We start from the raw sequence: 17049 nt of genomic DNA on the forward strand, positions 1-17049 counted from the left end.
GTTATAGGGAGACATACTACATACCCAGAGCTGCCTGAAGTTGAGTATCTGCGGCATGGTCGCAATGGACGGAGGACAAACTTCCCACAGAGACAACTCTAAAGAAGGAAAACACATCACAACCAATACAGTTAAAGGAAACTGGTAAGCTTTTTGGGTTGGTAATATAGATAAAATACTTTTATTAAAAATGTCTTCATTAAACAAAAAATTATTTTTTTTCAGAAGTCAATTTATCCCATATTTATAGATTCCTAAAAGCAGTGATGCTTCTTACACCCCAAGGCTCACATAAAATTACTTTTAATATTAAAAAGAATTATCGGACTATGATCAATTAGCACCTTTAAATAAGTCTTAAGTATGCTATTTCTTGAATACAATTGGTATTTGCTATATGTTTTCTTAATTGGCAAAAAAAAATCTATTTTTACTTTATAAGCTTAGTTTAGGCATCTTCAGATGCCTTAGTTAGGCATCTTCATCCACAAAGTCTAGCCAAAAACATGGCATTATAGGATACACACTCAAGGGACAGATCTAACCTCAGCTAACTGATCCAGAAAACCAGGTTTTCCATCTCTGAACTAACTATGTAGCTGGTCAACTCCTAGAGGCATTCATTTAAAAGCTGATTTTTGGTTTATCTTAGCATACTGTTAGTCTAAAAGCCAACCATTTTAAGAAAAACATTTTAATTAATGTTGCAAATGCTCAAGTACACTTGTCCTCATATAACTAGTCTATTCTTACATAAAACAAATGATTAGGGCTATACGGTTTGTGATTGGTTTTAATAAGAGTAAAATATACCTAAAAATTTCTTAATAATATGTGGATCCCCTAAATTAAGCAAATGAACAAGCATCTAAATACTGTTGGGGAAGGTTTTCATAAACTTTAAACTATTCATACCTATCAATTTGAAAATTTACACTTATCAAATCCATAAAAGTATCTTCTTTTAAAATACAAAGAAAAATCAAGCTGCAACAAGGGGAAAAATGCTTTCTCTAGGTTCTTTACTGAAATTGTATTTAAGGAATATCAGAATAACATAAACTTCCTTTTAAAAGTATCTATAGTTTTAGGAAAATATATCACATGATCAGAGGACACATGAAATTACTCTACAGTTATAATTTACACTCTACCTGCCAAAGCCTAGAGATAAACAGCTAACTAATGCAGTAATACATTTTGAAAACCAAAGAAAAAAAAAATCAGATGTTTTAAAATATGTAAAGCAGATACAACTGGTATTTAAAAGTATTTTAATTATTGGCATGGTGGCTCATGCCTGTAATCCCAGCACTTTGAGAGGCTGGCGGGGGTGGGCGGGGGGATTGCTTGAGCCCAGGACGTCAAAACCAGCCTTGGCAACATGGCAAAACTCCATCTCTACTAAAAATAAAAAAAAAACTAGCCAGGTTTGGTGGCATGCACCTATAGTCCCAGCTACTTGGGAGGCTGAGGAATGAGAATCACTTGAGCCCGGGAGGTGGAGGTTGTAGTGAGCCAAGACTGTGTCACTCCAGTCCAGTCTGGGCAATAGAATGAGACCCTGTCCCCTCCACTCCCCCCAAAAAATGAAAACAAAAAATAACAACAAACCCCCCCCCAGTATTTCAATTATTACCTATCCTGTAGAATTCCCAACATTTTTAAACCATTTTTAATAGAAAAGGGTGTTTTCCTTCTATTCTGTAAAGCAGGTGGTATGAAATTGTAAACAGAAATGCATCTATTTTTATATGTCAACAACTCCATTTTTGTGACTTAGGGAGAAAATATTAAGAGGCCACTGAAGTTGTATTATATTTAAGGTTGCATTTTTTAATCTGTCTAGGTAAAAATATGTATTCAGGTCAAAAGTTAAGGCACTGTTAACAGTGGATAAGCAGCTAACTGGAGTATCAAGCAGCAAGCATAATGGATAACCGACTCCAGGAAATCAGGGACAAATTTAACACTAGATTTGTGTTAAACTAGAGTTTGAGACTACCCAAAGTCACATCAGTTTTTCTTTGAATAATATTTTTGCTTGCTTGTTTGTAAAGACCGAGTCTTGCTATGTTGACCAGGCTGGTCTCAAACTCCTGGCCTCAACCTATTCTCCTGCTGCGGCCTCCCAAAGTGTTGGAATTACAGGCATGAACAACCATGCCCAGCATCAGTATTTTAAAATGTTTCTTTATCTACCTTCTATTTTCTTTTATCTTGACTCTCCAACCTCCCTTTGACAGAATGTATTTTGACTGTAAGTTAAAACTTCCTAATACTAAATAAATTTAAAATCTGATTTTAAATAATAATTTTAAAAGTTTAAATATACATAGAGTGAAATCTCCCTCATACTTCTTTCCCCAGCCACCCCATGCTTGCCATAGGCAACCGACAGTCAGTTTCTTATTTATCCAGAGACATTTTATGTATATTTATTCAAATATGCATATTCTCCTGACTTTCCCCACCTTTACACAAATGATACCATAATATACATACAGCTCTCTATTAAAGTTCAAGGATATATATTTTAAATCACTATATATCAATACATGAAAAGCTTCCCACGGGATTTTATGATTTGGCATTCCATTGTTACTTAATGTTTAATTGTTAACCAGCCCCTATTGAGGGACACTGAGGTTTTTTCTAAATTACTGTTAAAATAAATAATGCTACCTGAGTAACACTGTATACACAATTTTGGGTCTATTCTTAAAAGTAAAATTTGCATGTCAATATTGCCAAATTAGCCAAACTGCCCTCTAGTAATATGCAAGTATGTTTCCCAAATTTTCTCCAACACACTGTATTGTATTTTTTTAATCATTGACAATCTCAGGGGTGAAAATATAGAAATAGTGTTTCAAGCATATATATATATATTTTTTAAGAGACTGAGTCTCGCTCTGTTGCCAAGGTTGGAATGCAGTGGCATTATCATAGCTCACTGTAACCTCGAACTCCTGGGCTCAAGTGATCCTCCAGCCTCAGCCCCCTGAGTAGCTGGGACTACAGGCACATGCCCACCATACCTAGCTAATATTTTTGTTCTTGTTTTTTATAGAGCCAGGTCTGCTATGTTACCCAAGCTGGTTCTGAACTCTTGGCCTCAAGCAATCCTACCTCGGCCTCTCAAAGCACTGAGTAATTTTTACTTACATAATTTATATATTAATACGTTTATTATTGTTAATATAAGATAACAATTATAATTACACTGCTGTTTAATACCACTAAGTTTAGGGTGGTCTGTTACACAGCTACAGATAACCAAACATATGTTTATACCTAGAAGAGGGGTGCTACTGCAACAAAATATAAACACAAGGTCATGACTCTGGGACTGGTGTGGGGGTGGCAGAAGCTGGAAGAACCTTGAAGAGACTGTTAGCAGAAGCCTAATGGCCTTCACAGAGCCTGTTGGTGAGCGCTTAAAGAAAAGCAAAAAAAAAAAAAAAAGTTTTTGGAACCTGGAGGAAAAGATATTCTTGTTATGTACTGACAGAAGTTTATCAAAACTGTCATCTGTAATGACAGACATGGAAAATAGAAAATTAAGCATAGCTATAGCTATACCTAATGAACTGATGTATTTTGTTGAAGAGTTCCAAGTACAGTGTTCACAAATGCTAACTGATTTCTTTTAGCTGAGTATGATAAGGACAGAGATGAGCATTAAAAAACAAAACAAAACAACCTGTTTAGCTTTCAAGCAAAATTTAAAGGAAACATAAAAGAGTCAGGATTTGGTGGGTTCAAAAATAAAACTGCTTCTTGTTTTCAAATAGATTCTCAAATAGAGAAGGGTTTCAAGCCAAAGATCAAATCCAGTGTGTGACCAAAAGATACTTTGAGCTCTCAGAAAGATCTAAGGAGGTGTCCCTCATAAAGTCTTTTTACCTTGAGAAAAGGTCCTCTAAGAATCATAAGGACGTGTTTCCCAGATTCTATTAAAACAATAAGGTTACTCAGAACATTAAACGTGTTACCTACAGCAGCCTCACAGGAAGCCCAAAATGGAGAAGGGCTTATCTTGATGTGTGAGTATCACGCGTTTAATGAAGAAAATCCCATTAAGATTCACAGGAAACCCACAAATTTGTTAATTGTATTAATAAAAAACATCCTAGCTTATATTTAAAGTCAAAAAGAGGACAAAATGAAAAGAAGCTTTTGGACTCTTAAACTTCTACAGACAGAAAGAAGGCTGTGAAACAATTCAGCTGCGTATTCTGGAAACAGACGAATAATTCAAGTGTAAAACCAGGAGTCCAAAGGGTAGAACCAAGAGCTGAAGAGAATCATTCCCAAGCAGTAGGATTGAGCTCTAATCAAGGAATTAGAAACAGAGCACCAGCTGAATTTTACACTTGTTATTGAATGGTGACCGCTGTGTGCCTCTTAGTTTCTGCCTTTTTGAATAGGAGTGTCTAGAGTGATTATCCTGTGCCTGTCATACTACCATATGCTGAGTGTATGGGGAGCAGATAATTTGTCTCCTTAGTTTACAGGGCTTTAGATCACCAAGAAAAGTGTTTAAGAAGCTATACCCTAGGGACCACATTCAAGATGCCTTATCCATAGTAAGATCTGATTTAGATAACAAGATCTTATTCCTAATGCTGACGCTTTGATGGCATTAGACTCTGGAGGGTCTTGGAGAAGGTTGTGAGTGTATTTGCATGTGGGAGGGATGTCAGTTGCGTCCAGAAGGCTGAGGATAATATCCAGAATTGACTGCAACAATACTTCCTGTACCACATGCTGTTCCAGAAACGTGCCCCTCTCCCAACAATAAGTTTTATGTACACTTCCCATAGGGCAGGCCTTTGTTACTAATTCACTAATAAAAGGCAGTGAAAGTGATGCTCTGTAACTTCTGAGACTAACACATAAAAAGGATACAGCTTCTACCTGGCTCTGTCTCTTGTTACACACTTGCTCTTGGAACCCAGCCACCAAAGTGTATGGAAGTCCAGACACTTAAAGATGCCACAGATGGGTGATCCAGCCAACAGTCCCTGCTGAGGTGTCAGCTGCAGCCACTATTTACTGCCACACATGAGAGTAAAGACGACTTGCAGATGACTGTAGACCTAGTAACTATCTGACTGCAACTTCATGAGGGTCTCTGGGCAAAAATTTTCCAGAACTGAGTAAGCCAATAAATATTGTTATTTTACCCCAAGCTCAAGTTGGCTTGTTATGCAGCTATAACTGATAAGAACAGACCTTTTTAAATTCATGGATTTAAACACTTAAGATGGATTTCAACCATTTGCAATTACTGTCTTTTTGATCAAATTTTCCTATCTTGGGCCACTGGAAGCCTCTTCAAGTTTAGGGTGTGTATGTGTGTATCTAGCTCTGCCTCTATACTTCAGGCCATCTGCAAATACCTGGTGGCAGGTGTTATTTTTTTTTCCTCTATGTGACAAAATTCCCGTAACATAAAATTCACCATTCTAACCATTTTAAAATGCACAATTCCATGGTATTTAGTACATCCACGATGTTGTACAACAACCATCACCACTATCTAATCTTAGAACATTTTCATCACCCCAAAAGGAAATCCTACATCCATTAAGCAGTCATCCCCTTTTCCTCTCTCTCTAGACCCTGGCAACCACCATGTACTTTCTGTTTCTATGAATCTGCCTATTTGAGATATTTTGTATCAATGAATCACACAATGTACATCTTTTTGCCCAGCTTTTCACTTGGTATAATGTTTTCAAGATTCATCCACATTGTAACATGTATCATATATGCAGCTTGTACTTCATTCCTTTTTATGGCTGAATCTAATATTTTATCACATAAACATACCATATTTTGTTTATCCAGTCATCAGTTAATGGACATTTGGGTTGCCTCACCTTTTGGCTGTGAATTGTGAATAATGTTGCTATGAATATTCATCTAAAAGTTTTTGTTTGAACACCAGTTTTTTATTCTTTTGGCAGGGAACTTCAGGGTCATGTTTAATTCTATGTTTAAATTACTGAGACACGGCCAGGCTCGGTGGCTCATGCCTGTAATCCCAGCACTTTGGGAGGCCAGGCAGGCAGATCACCTGAGGATGGGAATTCGAGCCCAGCCAGACCAACATGGAGAAATCCCATCTCTAGTAAAAATACAAAATTAGCTGGGCGCAGTGGCGCATGCATGTAATCCCAGCTACTCGGGAGGCTGAAGCAGGAGAATCCCTTGAACCCAGGACATGGAAAAACCCCGTCTCTAGTAAAAATACACAACTAGCTGGGCATGGTGGCGCATGCCTGTAATCCCAGCTACTCGGGAGGCTGAAGCAGGAGAATCCCTTGAACCTAGGACATGGAGAAACCCCATCTCTAGTAAAAATACAAAATTAGCTGGGTGTGGTGGCGCATGCCTGTAATCCCAGCTACTCAGAAGGCTGAAGCAGGAGAATCCCTTGAACCCAGGAGGCAGAGGTTGCCATGAGCCGAGATTGCGTCATTGCACTCCAGTCTGGGCAACAAGAACAAAACTCTGTCTCCAAAATACTACTACTACTACTAATAATAATTATTGAGGCACCACTAAACTACTTTTTCATAGCAGCTGTACCATTTTACATTCCCACTAGCAATGTACAAGGGTTCCAATTTCTCTATACCCTCCCCAACATTTGTTTTTGTTTTGTTTTTGAGACGGAGTTTTGCTCTTGTCGCCCAGGCTGGAGTACAATGGAGCAATCTTGGCTCCCTGCAACCTCCGCCTCCCAAGTTCACTTCCCAAGTGATTCTCCTGCCTCAGCCTCCCAAGTAGCTGGGATTACAGGCATGTACCACCATGCCCAGCTAATTTGTTATTTTCCATTTTTATTATAACCATCTTAGTGGTTGTGAACTGAGTATCTCATGGTTTTAATTTGCATTTCCGTAGTGTCAAAAGGATGTTGAGCATCTTTCCATGTGCTTCTTGGCCATCTGTATATCTGCTTTGGATGAATGGCTATTCAAGTACTTTGCGCATACACATACACACACACACACACACACACACATATATGTATATATTTGGAGACAGGGTCTCACTCTGTCACCCAGGCTGGAGTGCTGTGGCACCATCATGGTTCACTGCCGCCTCGACCTCGCAGGCTCAAGCAATCCTCCCACTTCTCAGCCTCCTGAGTAGCTAAGACTACAGGTGCATGCCACCACACCCAGCTTATGTTTGTATTTTTTGTAGAGACAGAGTTTTGCCATGTTGTCCGGGCTAGTCTTGAACTCCTGTGCTCAAGCGTTCTGCCTGCCTCAGCCTCCCAAAGTGCTGGATGACAGGCATGAGCCACAGAGCCTGGGCCCTTTGCCTATTTTTTTATTTGGCTAGTCTTTTTTGTTACTGAGTTGCAGGAGTTCCTTACCTAAAAAGGAACACCTCATCAGATATGATGAGGGTCTAGTATCCAAAATATCTAGTATCCATTAAAATACTTTCATTCTTTTCACTCTCAACTATCCCTTTGATGCACAAAAATTTAAGATTTAATGTAGTCCAATTTATCTTTAGTTTCTTTTGTTGCTTGTGCTTTTGGTGTCACAGCTAAAAACCATTGCCAAACATAAGGTCTGTCTCCAGAGCTCTCTTAAGCACTAAACTATCAATATAAACTAAATATCCTACATTAACACACAAAATATTGGCTACTTTTTTGCCCTGGAATTCCTTTTTATTAATAAGGACCTATGACATAGAAAGGACAACACTGTTTCAAAGCAATCTGTCTAGACATATGTTATAAGGCTAGCCTTGCTGCTTCTAACCTGCAGAAACGTGATATTAAAAAAAAAAAAAAAGGAAACATACAATTCCCACGTAATTTTTTTTTTTTGAGATAGAGTCTTGCTGTGACACCCAGGTTGGAGTGCAATGGCGTGATCTCGGCTCACTGCAACCTCCACCTCCCGGGTTCAAGAGACTCTCCTGCCTCAGCCTCCCGAGCAGCTGGGATTACAGGCACCTGCCACCACACCTGGCTAATTTTTCTATTTTTAGTAGAGGTGGGGGTTTCACCACATTGGCCAGGCTGGTCTTGAACTCCTGACCTCAAGTGACCCGCCCCATGATTAATGTTGTTACACAGACCATCTGTTCCTTAGCTCTACCAAACTAAAGTGAAGACATAAAGAAACCACAATCTAGCATGACAACCTGGAGATGGAGCCTGCAGTATGAGCTGCCTTGTGTGAACTCTAATTAGAGGTTCCAGGTTTCCTCCACAGACTGCTGGCTGCTATCAACTGATAACATTTTTGTGGATTTTGTCATAAGGACTCCTGCCACACAAATGAAAAAGGCACCCATAAGTTAATGGGCAGTTCTACATTTGAAATATAGATTGATATGTAACAAATTAACTTTTCCTGCTGTTAATTTAAAATAGTTTATATGAATCATGCATTAAGATTAAAAAGTATATCCCACAGGCCGGGCGCGGTGGCTCAAGCCTGTAATCCCAGCACTTTGGGAGGCCGAGGCGGGCGGATCACGAGGTCAGGAGATCGAGACCATCCTGGCTAACATGGTGAAACCCCGTCTCTACTAAAAATACAAAAAACTAGCCGGGCGTGGTGGCGGGTGCCTGTAGTCCCAGCTACTCGGAGGCTGAGGCAGAAGAATGGCCTGAACCTGGGAGGCGGAGCTTGCAGTGAGCCGAGATCGCGCCACTGCACTCCAGCCTGGGTGACACAGCGCGAGACTCCGTCTCAAAAAAAAAAAAAAAAAAAAAAAAAAAGATTAAAAAGTATATCCCACAAAAAATCGAGTAAGTTTTTACACTGAAATTTTACATTACACTAAATTTCATTACATGAAATTCTACATTTTACATTACAGTTTTACAATGAAGTAGCATTACACTTCAGTATAAACATACTCTATTCTAGGAGAAAAACATGCTCTTTAATTATAGAAATGGCAGATACTTATCAATATGACAAAAGCAGGAACTTGATACTTTAGCTTTCCCTGCATATATGTGAATATATTTTATACGTTATCACTTGGGTGTAGTAAGTTAAGGCGTAAGATATATTTCAAAATGGTTTGAAGGCTACTGGTCTACAGATATGAAAAAAGGAATAATAAAGAGGATTCTAGCAAGGGTAGAAGCAAACACCTGGCCGCATGATCTACTAAACTACTTTCTAGCACGTGTGGTTGGCTGCCTATCTCTATCACTGAGCAACATAATGTTTCATAATCCTAACAGAAAGAAGGAATTCTAGAAGATGATAGCTCATGTCCCCACACAAGTTCAATCCTAAACTAGCTGGGTTATCAAACTTGGTCTTAAATAAGCTGGCGTGGTTGATCCTCCAGAATAATGTTTCTTCTTCTTTCGAGTTATAAGCAGGAAAGACTACTCCATATATAAATGATCACTTTGTAGTTTGAGAGAGGGCTAGGCTAGGTGGAAAGCCCATGTCCTCCAACTCAATGACCACTTCAAAAAGCCTGGGCCTGGCAATGTAACACTGGGACTAACAGAAGAAAGATGGTGTTAGGTCTGAGGAAAAAAAAGAAAACAAAAACAGGAAGGACCAGAGTTCTAAAGCACATTTACTGAATACCCACATCTAAGGCATGCAAGGATGATAAGCCCAAACATAAAGAATAAGGTAGATACTGGGCCAGGCGCAGTGGCTTATGCCTGTAATCCCAGCACTTTGTGAGGCCAAGGCGGGCGGATCACAAGGTCAGAAGATCAAGACCATCCTGGCTAATACGGTGAAACCCTGTCTCTACTAAAAATATTAGCTGGGCACGGTGGCACGCACCTGCAGTCCCAGTCACTTGAGAGACTGAGGCAGGAGAATTGCTTGAACCCGGGAGGCGGAGGTTGCAGTGAGCCGAGATCGCACCACTGCATTCCAGCCTGGGCAACAAAGCAAGACTCCATTTCAACAACAACAACAACAACAACAAAAAAGAATAACGTAGATATTATCTGTGATGGTTCATTTTGTGTGTCAACTTGGATTGTGTTTTTGGATGAGATTAACATTTTAATTGGTGAACTAGTGGCCAGGCATGGTGGCGCACTCCTATAATCCCAGCACTTTGGGAGGCAAAGACGGGTGGATTGCTTGAGCCCAGGAGTTTCAGACCAGCCTGGGTAATACAGCAAAACCCTGTCTCTACAGAAAAAAAAAAAATACAAATTAGCTGGGTGTGGTGGTGCATGCCTGCAGTCCTAGCTACTCAGGAGGCTGAGGTGGGAGAATGGCTTGAGCCTGGTGGATGGAGGTTGCAGTCAGCTGAGATTGCACCAATGCACTCCAGCCTGGGTGACAGAGCAAGACCCTGTCTCAAAAAAAAAAAAAAAAAAAAAAAAAAAAATTGCCCTATAACATGGGTGGGCTTCATTCAATCAGTTGAAGGCTCAAACACAACAAAAAGCAAGAGGCAGTTCTCTAGCAGACTGCCTCCAGACTGAAACTGCACGATCCACTCTTCTGGGTCTCCAGGCTGCTAGCCAGTGGACTGAAACTGCAATATTGGCTCTCCTAGGTCTCCAGCCTGCCAACCCACACAGCAGATTCTGGACTTGCTAGCCTCCATAACTGCGTGAGTAGAGTCCTTATGATGCATCTTCCAGTCGGGTGTGGTGGCTCACGCCTGTAATACCAGCACTTTGGGAGGCCGAGGCGGGTGGATCACGAGGTCAGGAGATCAAGACCATCCTGGCTAACACAGTGAAACCCCGTCTCTACTAAAAATACAAAAAAAAAAAAAAAAATTAGCTGGGCTTGGTGGCAGGCACCTGTACTCCCAGCTACTCGGGAGGCTAAGGCAGGAGAATGGCGTGAACCCGGGAGACGAAGCTTGCAGTAAGCCAAACCCAGCCTGGGTGACAGAGCAAGACTCCGTCTCAAAAATAAATAAATAAATAAATAAATAAATAAATAAATAAATAAATAAATAAATCTTCCTAGGCTGAGTACTATGACTCATGCCTGTAATCCCAGCACTTTGGGGAGGACAGGGTCGGGAGATTGCTTGAGCCCAGAAGTTCAAGATGAGCTGGAACAACATTGCGAGACCCCATCTCTACTAAAAGTCCAAAACATTGGCTGGGCATGGCAGCCTAAGCCTGTAGTCCCAGCTGCTCAGGAGGTGAGGTGGGAGGATCGCTTAAGCCCAGGAGATTGAGACTGCACTGAGTTATGATCACGCTGCTGTACTCCAGCCTGGGCAACAGAATGAGACCCTATCTCAACACACGCGTGCACACACACACACACACACACACCCCTATTGTTTCTGTTTCTCTGGAGAACCTTAATACATAATCAGAGGTTTGAAAATATATGGGATGTTTAAAGGGAGGTCACATCCACTTACGCAGATTTAAGAAAAATTCCACTTTGGGAGGCCGAGGTGGGCATATCACTTGAGCCCAGGAGTTGAAGACCAGCCTGGGAAACACAATGAGACTCCATCTCTAAAAAATTTTTGGCCGGGCGAGGTGGCTCAAGCCTGTAATCCTAGCACTTTGGGAGGCCGTGATGGGTGGATCACGAGGTCAGGAGATCGAGACCATCCTGGCTAACACGGTGAAACCCCATCTCTACTAAAAAATACAAAAAACTAGCCAGGCGAGGTGGCGGGCGCCTGTAGTCCCAGCTACTCGGGAGACTGAGGCAGGAGAATGGCGTGAACCCGGGAGGCGGAGCTTGCAGTGATCTGAGATACGGCCACGGCACTCCAGCCCGGGCGACAGAGCGAGACTCTGTCTCAAAAAAAAAAAAAAAAAAATTTATGAACACATTCATTCTTTCATTTATATGTCATAAACATTCACTGAGCATCTACTTGGAGCTATGGACTATTGTCAATACTGGAAATACAGCAGTAAACAATATGGACACAGTTCCATTGTGGAGCTTACTTTTTAAAGGTGGAAACTGTGTAATAAGTACACATTATAACATCAGGTAGTGCTAGGAGCTACAAAGTATAACAAAGTAGGATGGGGTAAAGATACAGTGATGCAAGGAAGGCCAGAGTAGTGAGAATTTTATTTTGGATCAGGATGCCCTCTCTGAAGGGAAGGTGACATTTGAAAAAACACCTGAAAGGAATAAGCTAAGCAAACATGTGTGAGAAGAGTTCAAGGCAAAAGAAACAACTGATGAAAAGGCAGTGAGGCACATGCTAGAGATTACCAGAAGAATATGAGTGAGGCAGTAGAAAAACGAAATACGAGAAGAATCAGATCAAGGGCCCATGGTAAGCAGTTTAGATTTTATTATGAATGGGATGGGATGTCTCTAAAGAGCATGACCTCATGTTTGCATGTTTGCCTTTTAAAAAGCCTTTTACTAAATGTCTTACTGCTTTTACTATTCCCTCCTAAAGAATGGACTCTAGGAGGCAACAGTAAAAGCAGTAAGACATTTAAGAAGATGGGGTTGGCTGGGCATAGTGGCTCACACCTATATTCCCAGCATTTTGGGAGGCAGAAGTGGGAGGATCATTTGAGCTCAGGAGATTGAGACCAGCCTGGGCAACACAGAGAGACTCTGTCTCTACAAAAATTTTTTAAAAAATTGCCAGGGATGGCGGCACATGCCTGTGGTCCCAGCTACTCAGGAGGCTGAGATAAGAGGACTGCTTGCGCTCGGGAGGTCAAGGCTGCAGTGAGCCATGATTGCGCCACTGCACTCCAGCCTGGGTGACAAAGTGACACTCTGTATCCAGAAAAAAAAAAAAAAAAAAAGGAAAGATGGGGTTTAATAAAGTGGAAAGGATCTTGACACGTGAGATATTCTGGATAAGTTGGCACAATCAAATACGATAAGGCTCGAGAGTCATCTGCTTGGGGATTAAAGTTCTGACAGTTGATGTAATCTCAAATTGGAGAGTCTATAAAGAGACAGGGAGAGATGAGAAGGTGTATATTTCGAGGTATGAAGAAGCAGCAGACTCAGTGAGGGAAAACTAGATGGGACCCAAAATATTACTTGAGAGAAGCCAAAAGTGCAAAGAGCCTCATAAAGCAGATGTCAAATGCTACAGAATGATTGAGGAGATGGTGAGAATAAACCAAAGAATTTTACAAGATAGCAATTTCAGGAAGTTTAGACATCTGGATTCAGAGCTATAAAAGGGTTCATTTTTTATTACAAAGTTTTAATTAGTTTTCTTATTTCCCAAATGGGATCCCAAAAACTTGACTCTGCATTAACTGAAAAGGAGGTCATCCAGGTGGGCCTGGTCTAATCACACAAGCCTTTTAAATCTGGGTCTAGAGAGGAAAGACCGAAATAAAAGAAATTTGGAAGTTAGAGAGGCAAGCTCCTGGTAGCCTGCACGAAAGCAGCCATCCATGTTATGAATGGCCTCTGGAAGCCTTGAGGCAAGGAACTGTGGGTAGGCTGTAGAAGCTGGGAGCAGTGGCTGACAAGAGGCAGCAAGAAAAAAGGGACTTCAGTCGTGTAACTGCAACGGACTGAATTCTGCCCACAAACTGCATGAGCCTGGAAGAGGACCCAGATCTCCAAATGAGAATCACAGCATGGCTAATACTTTGCAGCCTTGTGTGACCTGGAGGGGAGAACACAGATCATCCATGACCAGGCTTCTATCCTACAGAACCCGTAAGGTTCTGCTAAATTTGTGGTTGTTACGTAGCAATAGAAAACTAACGTAGGTTCGTTCCACTTTCCTATGGAAGGGGTTGCTTCTGTTACCTAGCAGCAAATAGGAAGAGAAGCGAACTTGAAAAAACAAAGCTTGACTTTTATGATCTCTAACTCACTCTTCCTAGGGATTCTGTTCACTTACTGCTTTAGTCACAGTACTTGTTTTGCTATCTACAACATTTTGCCAAAATATCAACTTTCTGATAATCGTGAGCAATGGAAACAGGCTTTTTTATTTTCAATTTTAGAAAGTAACTTTGGCAATTACGCAAAACTAAAAGTAACTGGGTATTTAGGCTTCTTGAATGTCAAAGTAGTCCCAGCGCCTGGAGACACAGATCCCTGTTCTAATCTCAGAAATGAGCCACAAGGTCATGACTCCTGTCTTTCCTTGAAGACCAGGAGTTTCAACTCCACAAAGGAAAATCTTTCGCTTTTGTTTGGATTAAGAATAGTGCATAAGTGTTCCTAGCTGCGAAAAGAAAGGCAGTCCCTCACAGATAATTACAACCTTGACCCCTAAAATGTGGACACTCGCTAGAAGTCCAGGCACCTCCTTATTAAGGATGCAACAAGCCGCGGCTCCGCTCGTCCTGCCGGGAACTGTAGTTCTCCCCCGTCGACCTTCAGCACTAAAAACCTATCGCGCGCCCAACCGGCGACCCAGACGCCAGCAGTCAGGATTGGTCCTGGACGGGGGCAGCGCGGCGCTGATTGGACTGCACGCCCTCGAAGCCGCGCCTCCCGCTACTCTCCACACCTCACCCCGCTGCTGCAATAACCTCAAGTCATCCCAGTCTGGCGAACTCCCTGGTGGCTGCCTGGTTGCCAGCCCGGGCCTCTCCCGACGAGGGTAGCCCAGAGACTCGCCTTTGTCCTGGAGGCTAGGCAGGGCCCAAGGCTCCCCCGTTTTTCGCTGGCGGTCCTAGGTCGGCCTCCTCACGCGCCCTCGGGAGCCCCAGTGCTCACCTGGGCGGCAGCGGTCACACCCGATAACTGACAGGCCCGCAGCATCTCGGTCGAGCGGACGGCACTGCTGCTGGACTCGGGAGCTGCCAAAGCGGCGCGAGTTAAGTGGAGGCGTGCTTGCGTGTGTGCGTACCCGCGTCCGCGCCCGGCGCACCGGAAGCGCAGCCGATGCCACTGCGCACGCGCGGCCCCTTCTGCCCTCAGCAACTCGGCGGCTCTTAGAGGGTGGGCTCTGTCCCGGCTGCGGAAACGCCAACGCCGGGCGATTGGTGCGCAGGAGGCGAAAAGGGCGGATTCCTTTTCCGGGTCGCGCTCGGGCTGCAGGTCCTTAGCCCCGAGCTGAGGTTACTAGGTGAACGCGGCTAGAAGGAGAGTGTTCTGAAATCCAGTCTTCAGACTCACGTGGAAAATGGACATCTGTGGCTCTTCAGAGAATTAAAGCAAGAAAGAATCTCACCCGGCTCTGTGAGCTAGATATTTCGTAGGAAGGAGCCTATTTGGCGAAAGTTACGTAAACAACGCAGTTGTCACAGGTTGCGCGTTTGTTTCGTCTGACGGCTCTTCAGGGAGTCATCCTGATTGCTGGAAACGGTGAACGAACACTGTAGGGACCCTTGTGTGGAACGTGTCAAGTGGCACAACAAGGATAGGAACACGGGTCCTTTGGACTCCACAGCTTCTGCTCTTCCAGATTAAACCACACTGCGTTCTCCAAGTTTTTACTGTAGTAATATCATTTTGGCTGCAATTTGTGGATGGGTTGGAAGATGGGAAGTCAGCGCAGAAGCACCGTTAAAAGTATTCCACTGGGCCGGGCACGGTGGCTCACCCCTGTAATACCAGCACTTTGGGAGGCCGAGGCGGGCGGGTCGCCTGAGGTCAGGAATTCGAGACCAGCCTGGCCAAAATAGTGAAACCCCGTCTTTACTAAAAAATACAGAAATTTAGCTGGGCATGCTGGCGGGTGCCTGTAATCCCAGCTACTCGGGAGGCTGAGGCAGGAGAATTGGTTGAGCCCGGGGCGGGGCGGGGGCGGAGGTTGCAGTGAGCTGAGATCACGCCATTGCACTCCAGCCTAGGCAACAAGAGCTAAGCTCCGTCTCAAAAAAAAAAAAAAAAAGTATTCCATTGATTCGATAATCAAAATAAAACGTTAAATATTAAGCATGGTATTAATACTCCATGTATGCTCCAGAATTAATATGTTAGTATTAATATTATTAACATCTTATTGCAATATCGTGGAAACTAACTTTTCTATCTTCTACTGAGTTTGCAAAGTATTCCAAGTCTTAACTGGGTAATTTATTACAGTATGTATTCTCTGTAGAGGTAGGCTGCGCTATGACTTGTAATATGGAGAGAGAGACTTGAAAATCATCTAAAATCAAAGGGTTATGTTTGTATATCTTCTATGGTTTTTAGGGGACTACAGTAATTACATATACTCAGTTTCGTATCTCTTTCACTTAGCTTCCAGAGCAGTCTCCCGTTTTCTTTAGATTGAATTGCTGCCTCCCTGCCCACTGCTGTCATGCCCAATGGTGCCGGTGTGATGACTTTTCTAACACCCTTGGCTTTGAACTTCTCAGTGCCAGTGAACGCTTTCATCCTGCTTCAGTCATGTACATCACAGCCACAACTTGCACCTGAACATCATTAGCAACCTCTCTAGCTTCAAGATCTCAAACTCAAAATTAGTCTCCCAACCCCTCATAACCTATGTGGAGAGTCCTCACTCTCCACATGCAAGTTGTCAATATTTTTGCTTTAAAATGTTATCAGGGAAGCTGGGCGCTGTGGCTCACACCTGTAATCCCAGCACTTTGGGAGGCCGAGGCGGGCGGATCACCAGAGGTCGGGAATTTGAGACCAACCTGGCCAACACGGTGAAACCCGTCTCTACTAAAAATACAAAAATTAGCTGGGCTTGGTGGTGCGTGCCTGTAATCCCAGCTACTTGGGAAGCTGAAGCAGGAGAATCGCTTGAACCCAGGAGGCAGAGGTTGCAGTGAGCAGAGATCACACCACTGCACTCTAGACTGGGGCACAGAGCGAAACTCCGTCTCAGAAAAAAAAAAAAAAAGTTATCAGGGGCTGGGTGTGTTGGTTCATATCCCGGCATTTTGGCAGACTGAGGTGGCAGGATCACTTGAGCCCAGGAGTTTGAGACCTGCCTGAGCAAAAGAGCGAGACCTCTTCCAGCACTTTGGGAGGGCGAGGGGGGTGGATCACGAGGTCAGGAGGTCGAGACCATCCTGGCTAACACGGTGAGACCCCGTCGCTACTGAAAAAAAAAATACAAAAAATTAGCTGGGCGTGGTGGCAGGCACCTGTAGTCCCAGCTACTCGGGAGGCTGAGGCAGGAGAATGGCATGAACCTGGGAGGCGG

General features: G+C 42.9%; 1 protein-coding gene across 10 annotated transcripts in view; it reads right to left on the reverse strand.

Annotated features, from left to right (window-relative positions):
* The window catches only part of IMMT (inner membrane mitochondrial protein), a 52913-nt gene extending 37431 nt beyond the window's left edge, over positions 1 to 15482 (reverse strand). For 4 of the 10 annotated variants that reach the window (XM_003908923.5, XM_009184590.4, XM_017947714.3 and 1 more), the window contains exons 1-2: positions 14658 to 15480; positions 25 to 98 (exon numbers count right to left, since the gene is read on the reverse strand). In XM_003908923.5, the coding sequence (XP_003908972.2) occupies positions 25 to 98; positions 14658 to 14702 (119 nt within the window). In that variant the 5' untranslated portion in view covers positions 14703 to 15480. Of the gene's footprint in view, positions 1 to 24; positions 99 to 14657 lie in introns of all 10 variants that reach the window. The other 6 variants (XM_009184588.4, XM_009184589.4, XM_009184586.4 and 3 more) reach the window with 3 other exon arrangements.
* Positions 15483 to 17049: the final 1567 nt, after the last annotated feature.

Source organism: Papio anubis, chromosome 14 (genome assembly GCF_008728515.1).
Source record: "Papio anubis isolate 15944 chromosome 14, Panubis1.0, whole genome shotgun sequence".
NCBI classification, from domain to species: Eukaryota; Metazoa; Chordata; class Mammalia; order Primates; family Cercopithecidae; genus Papio; species Papio anubis.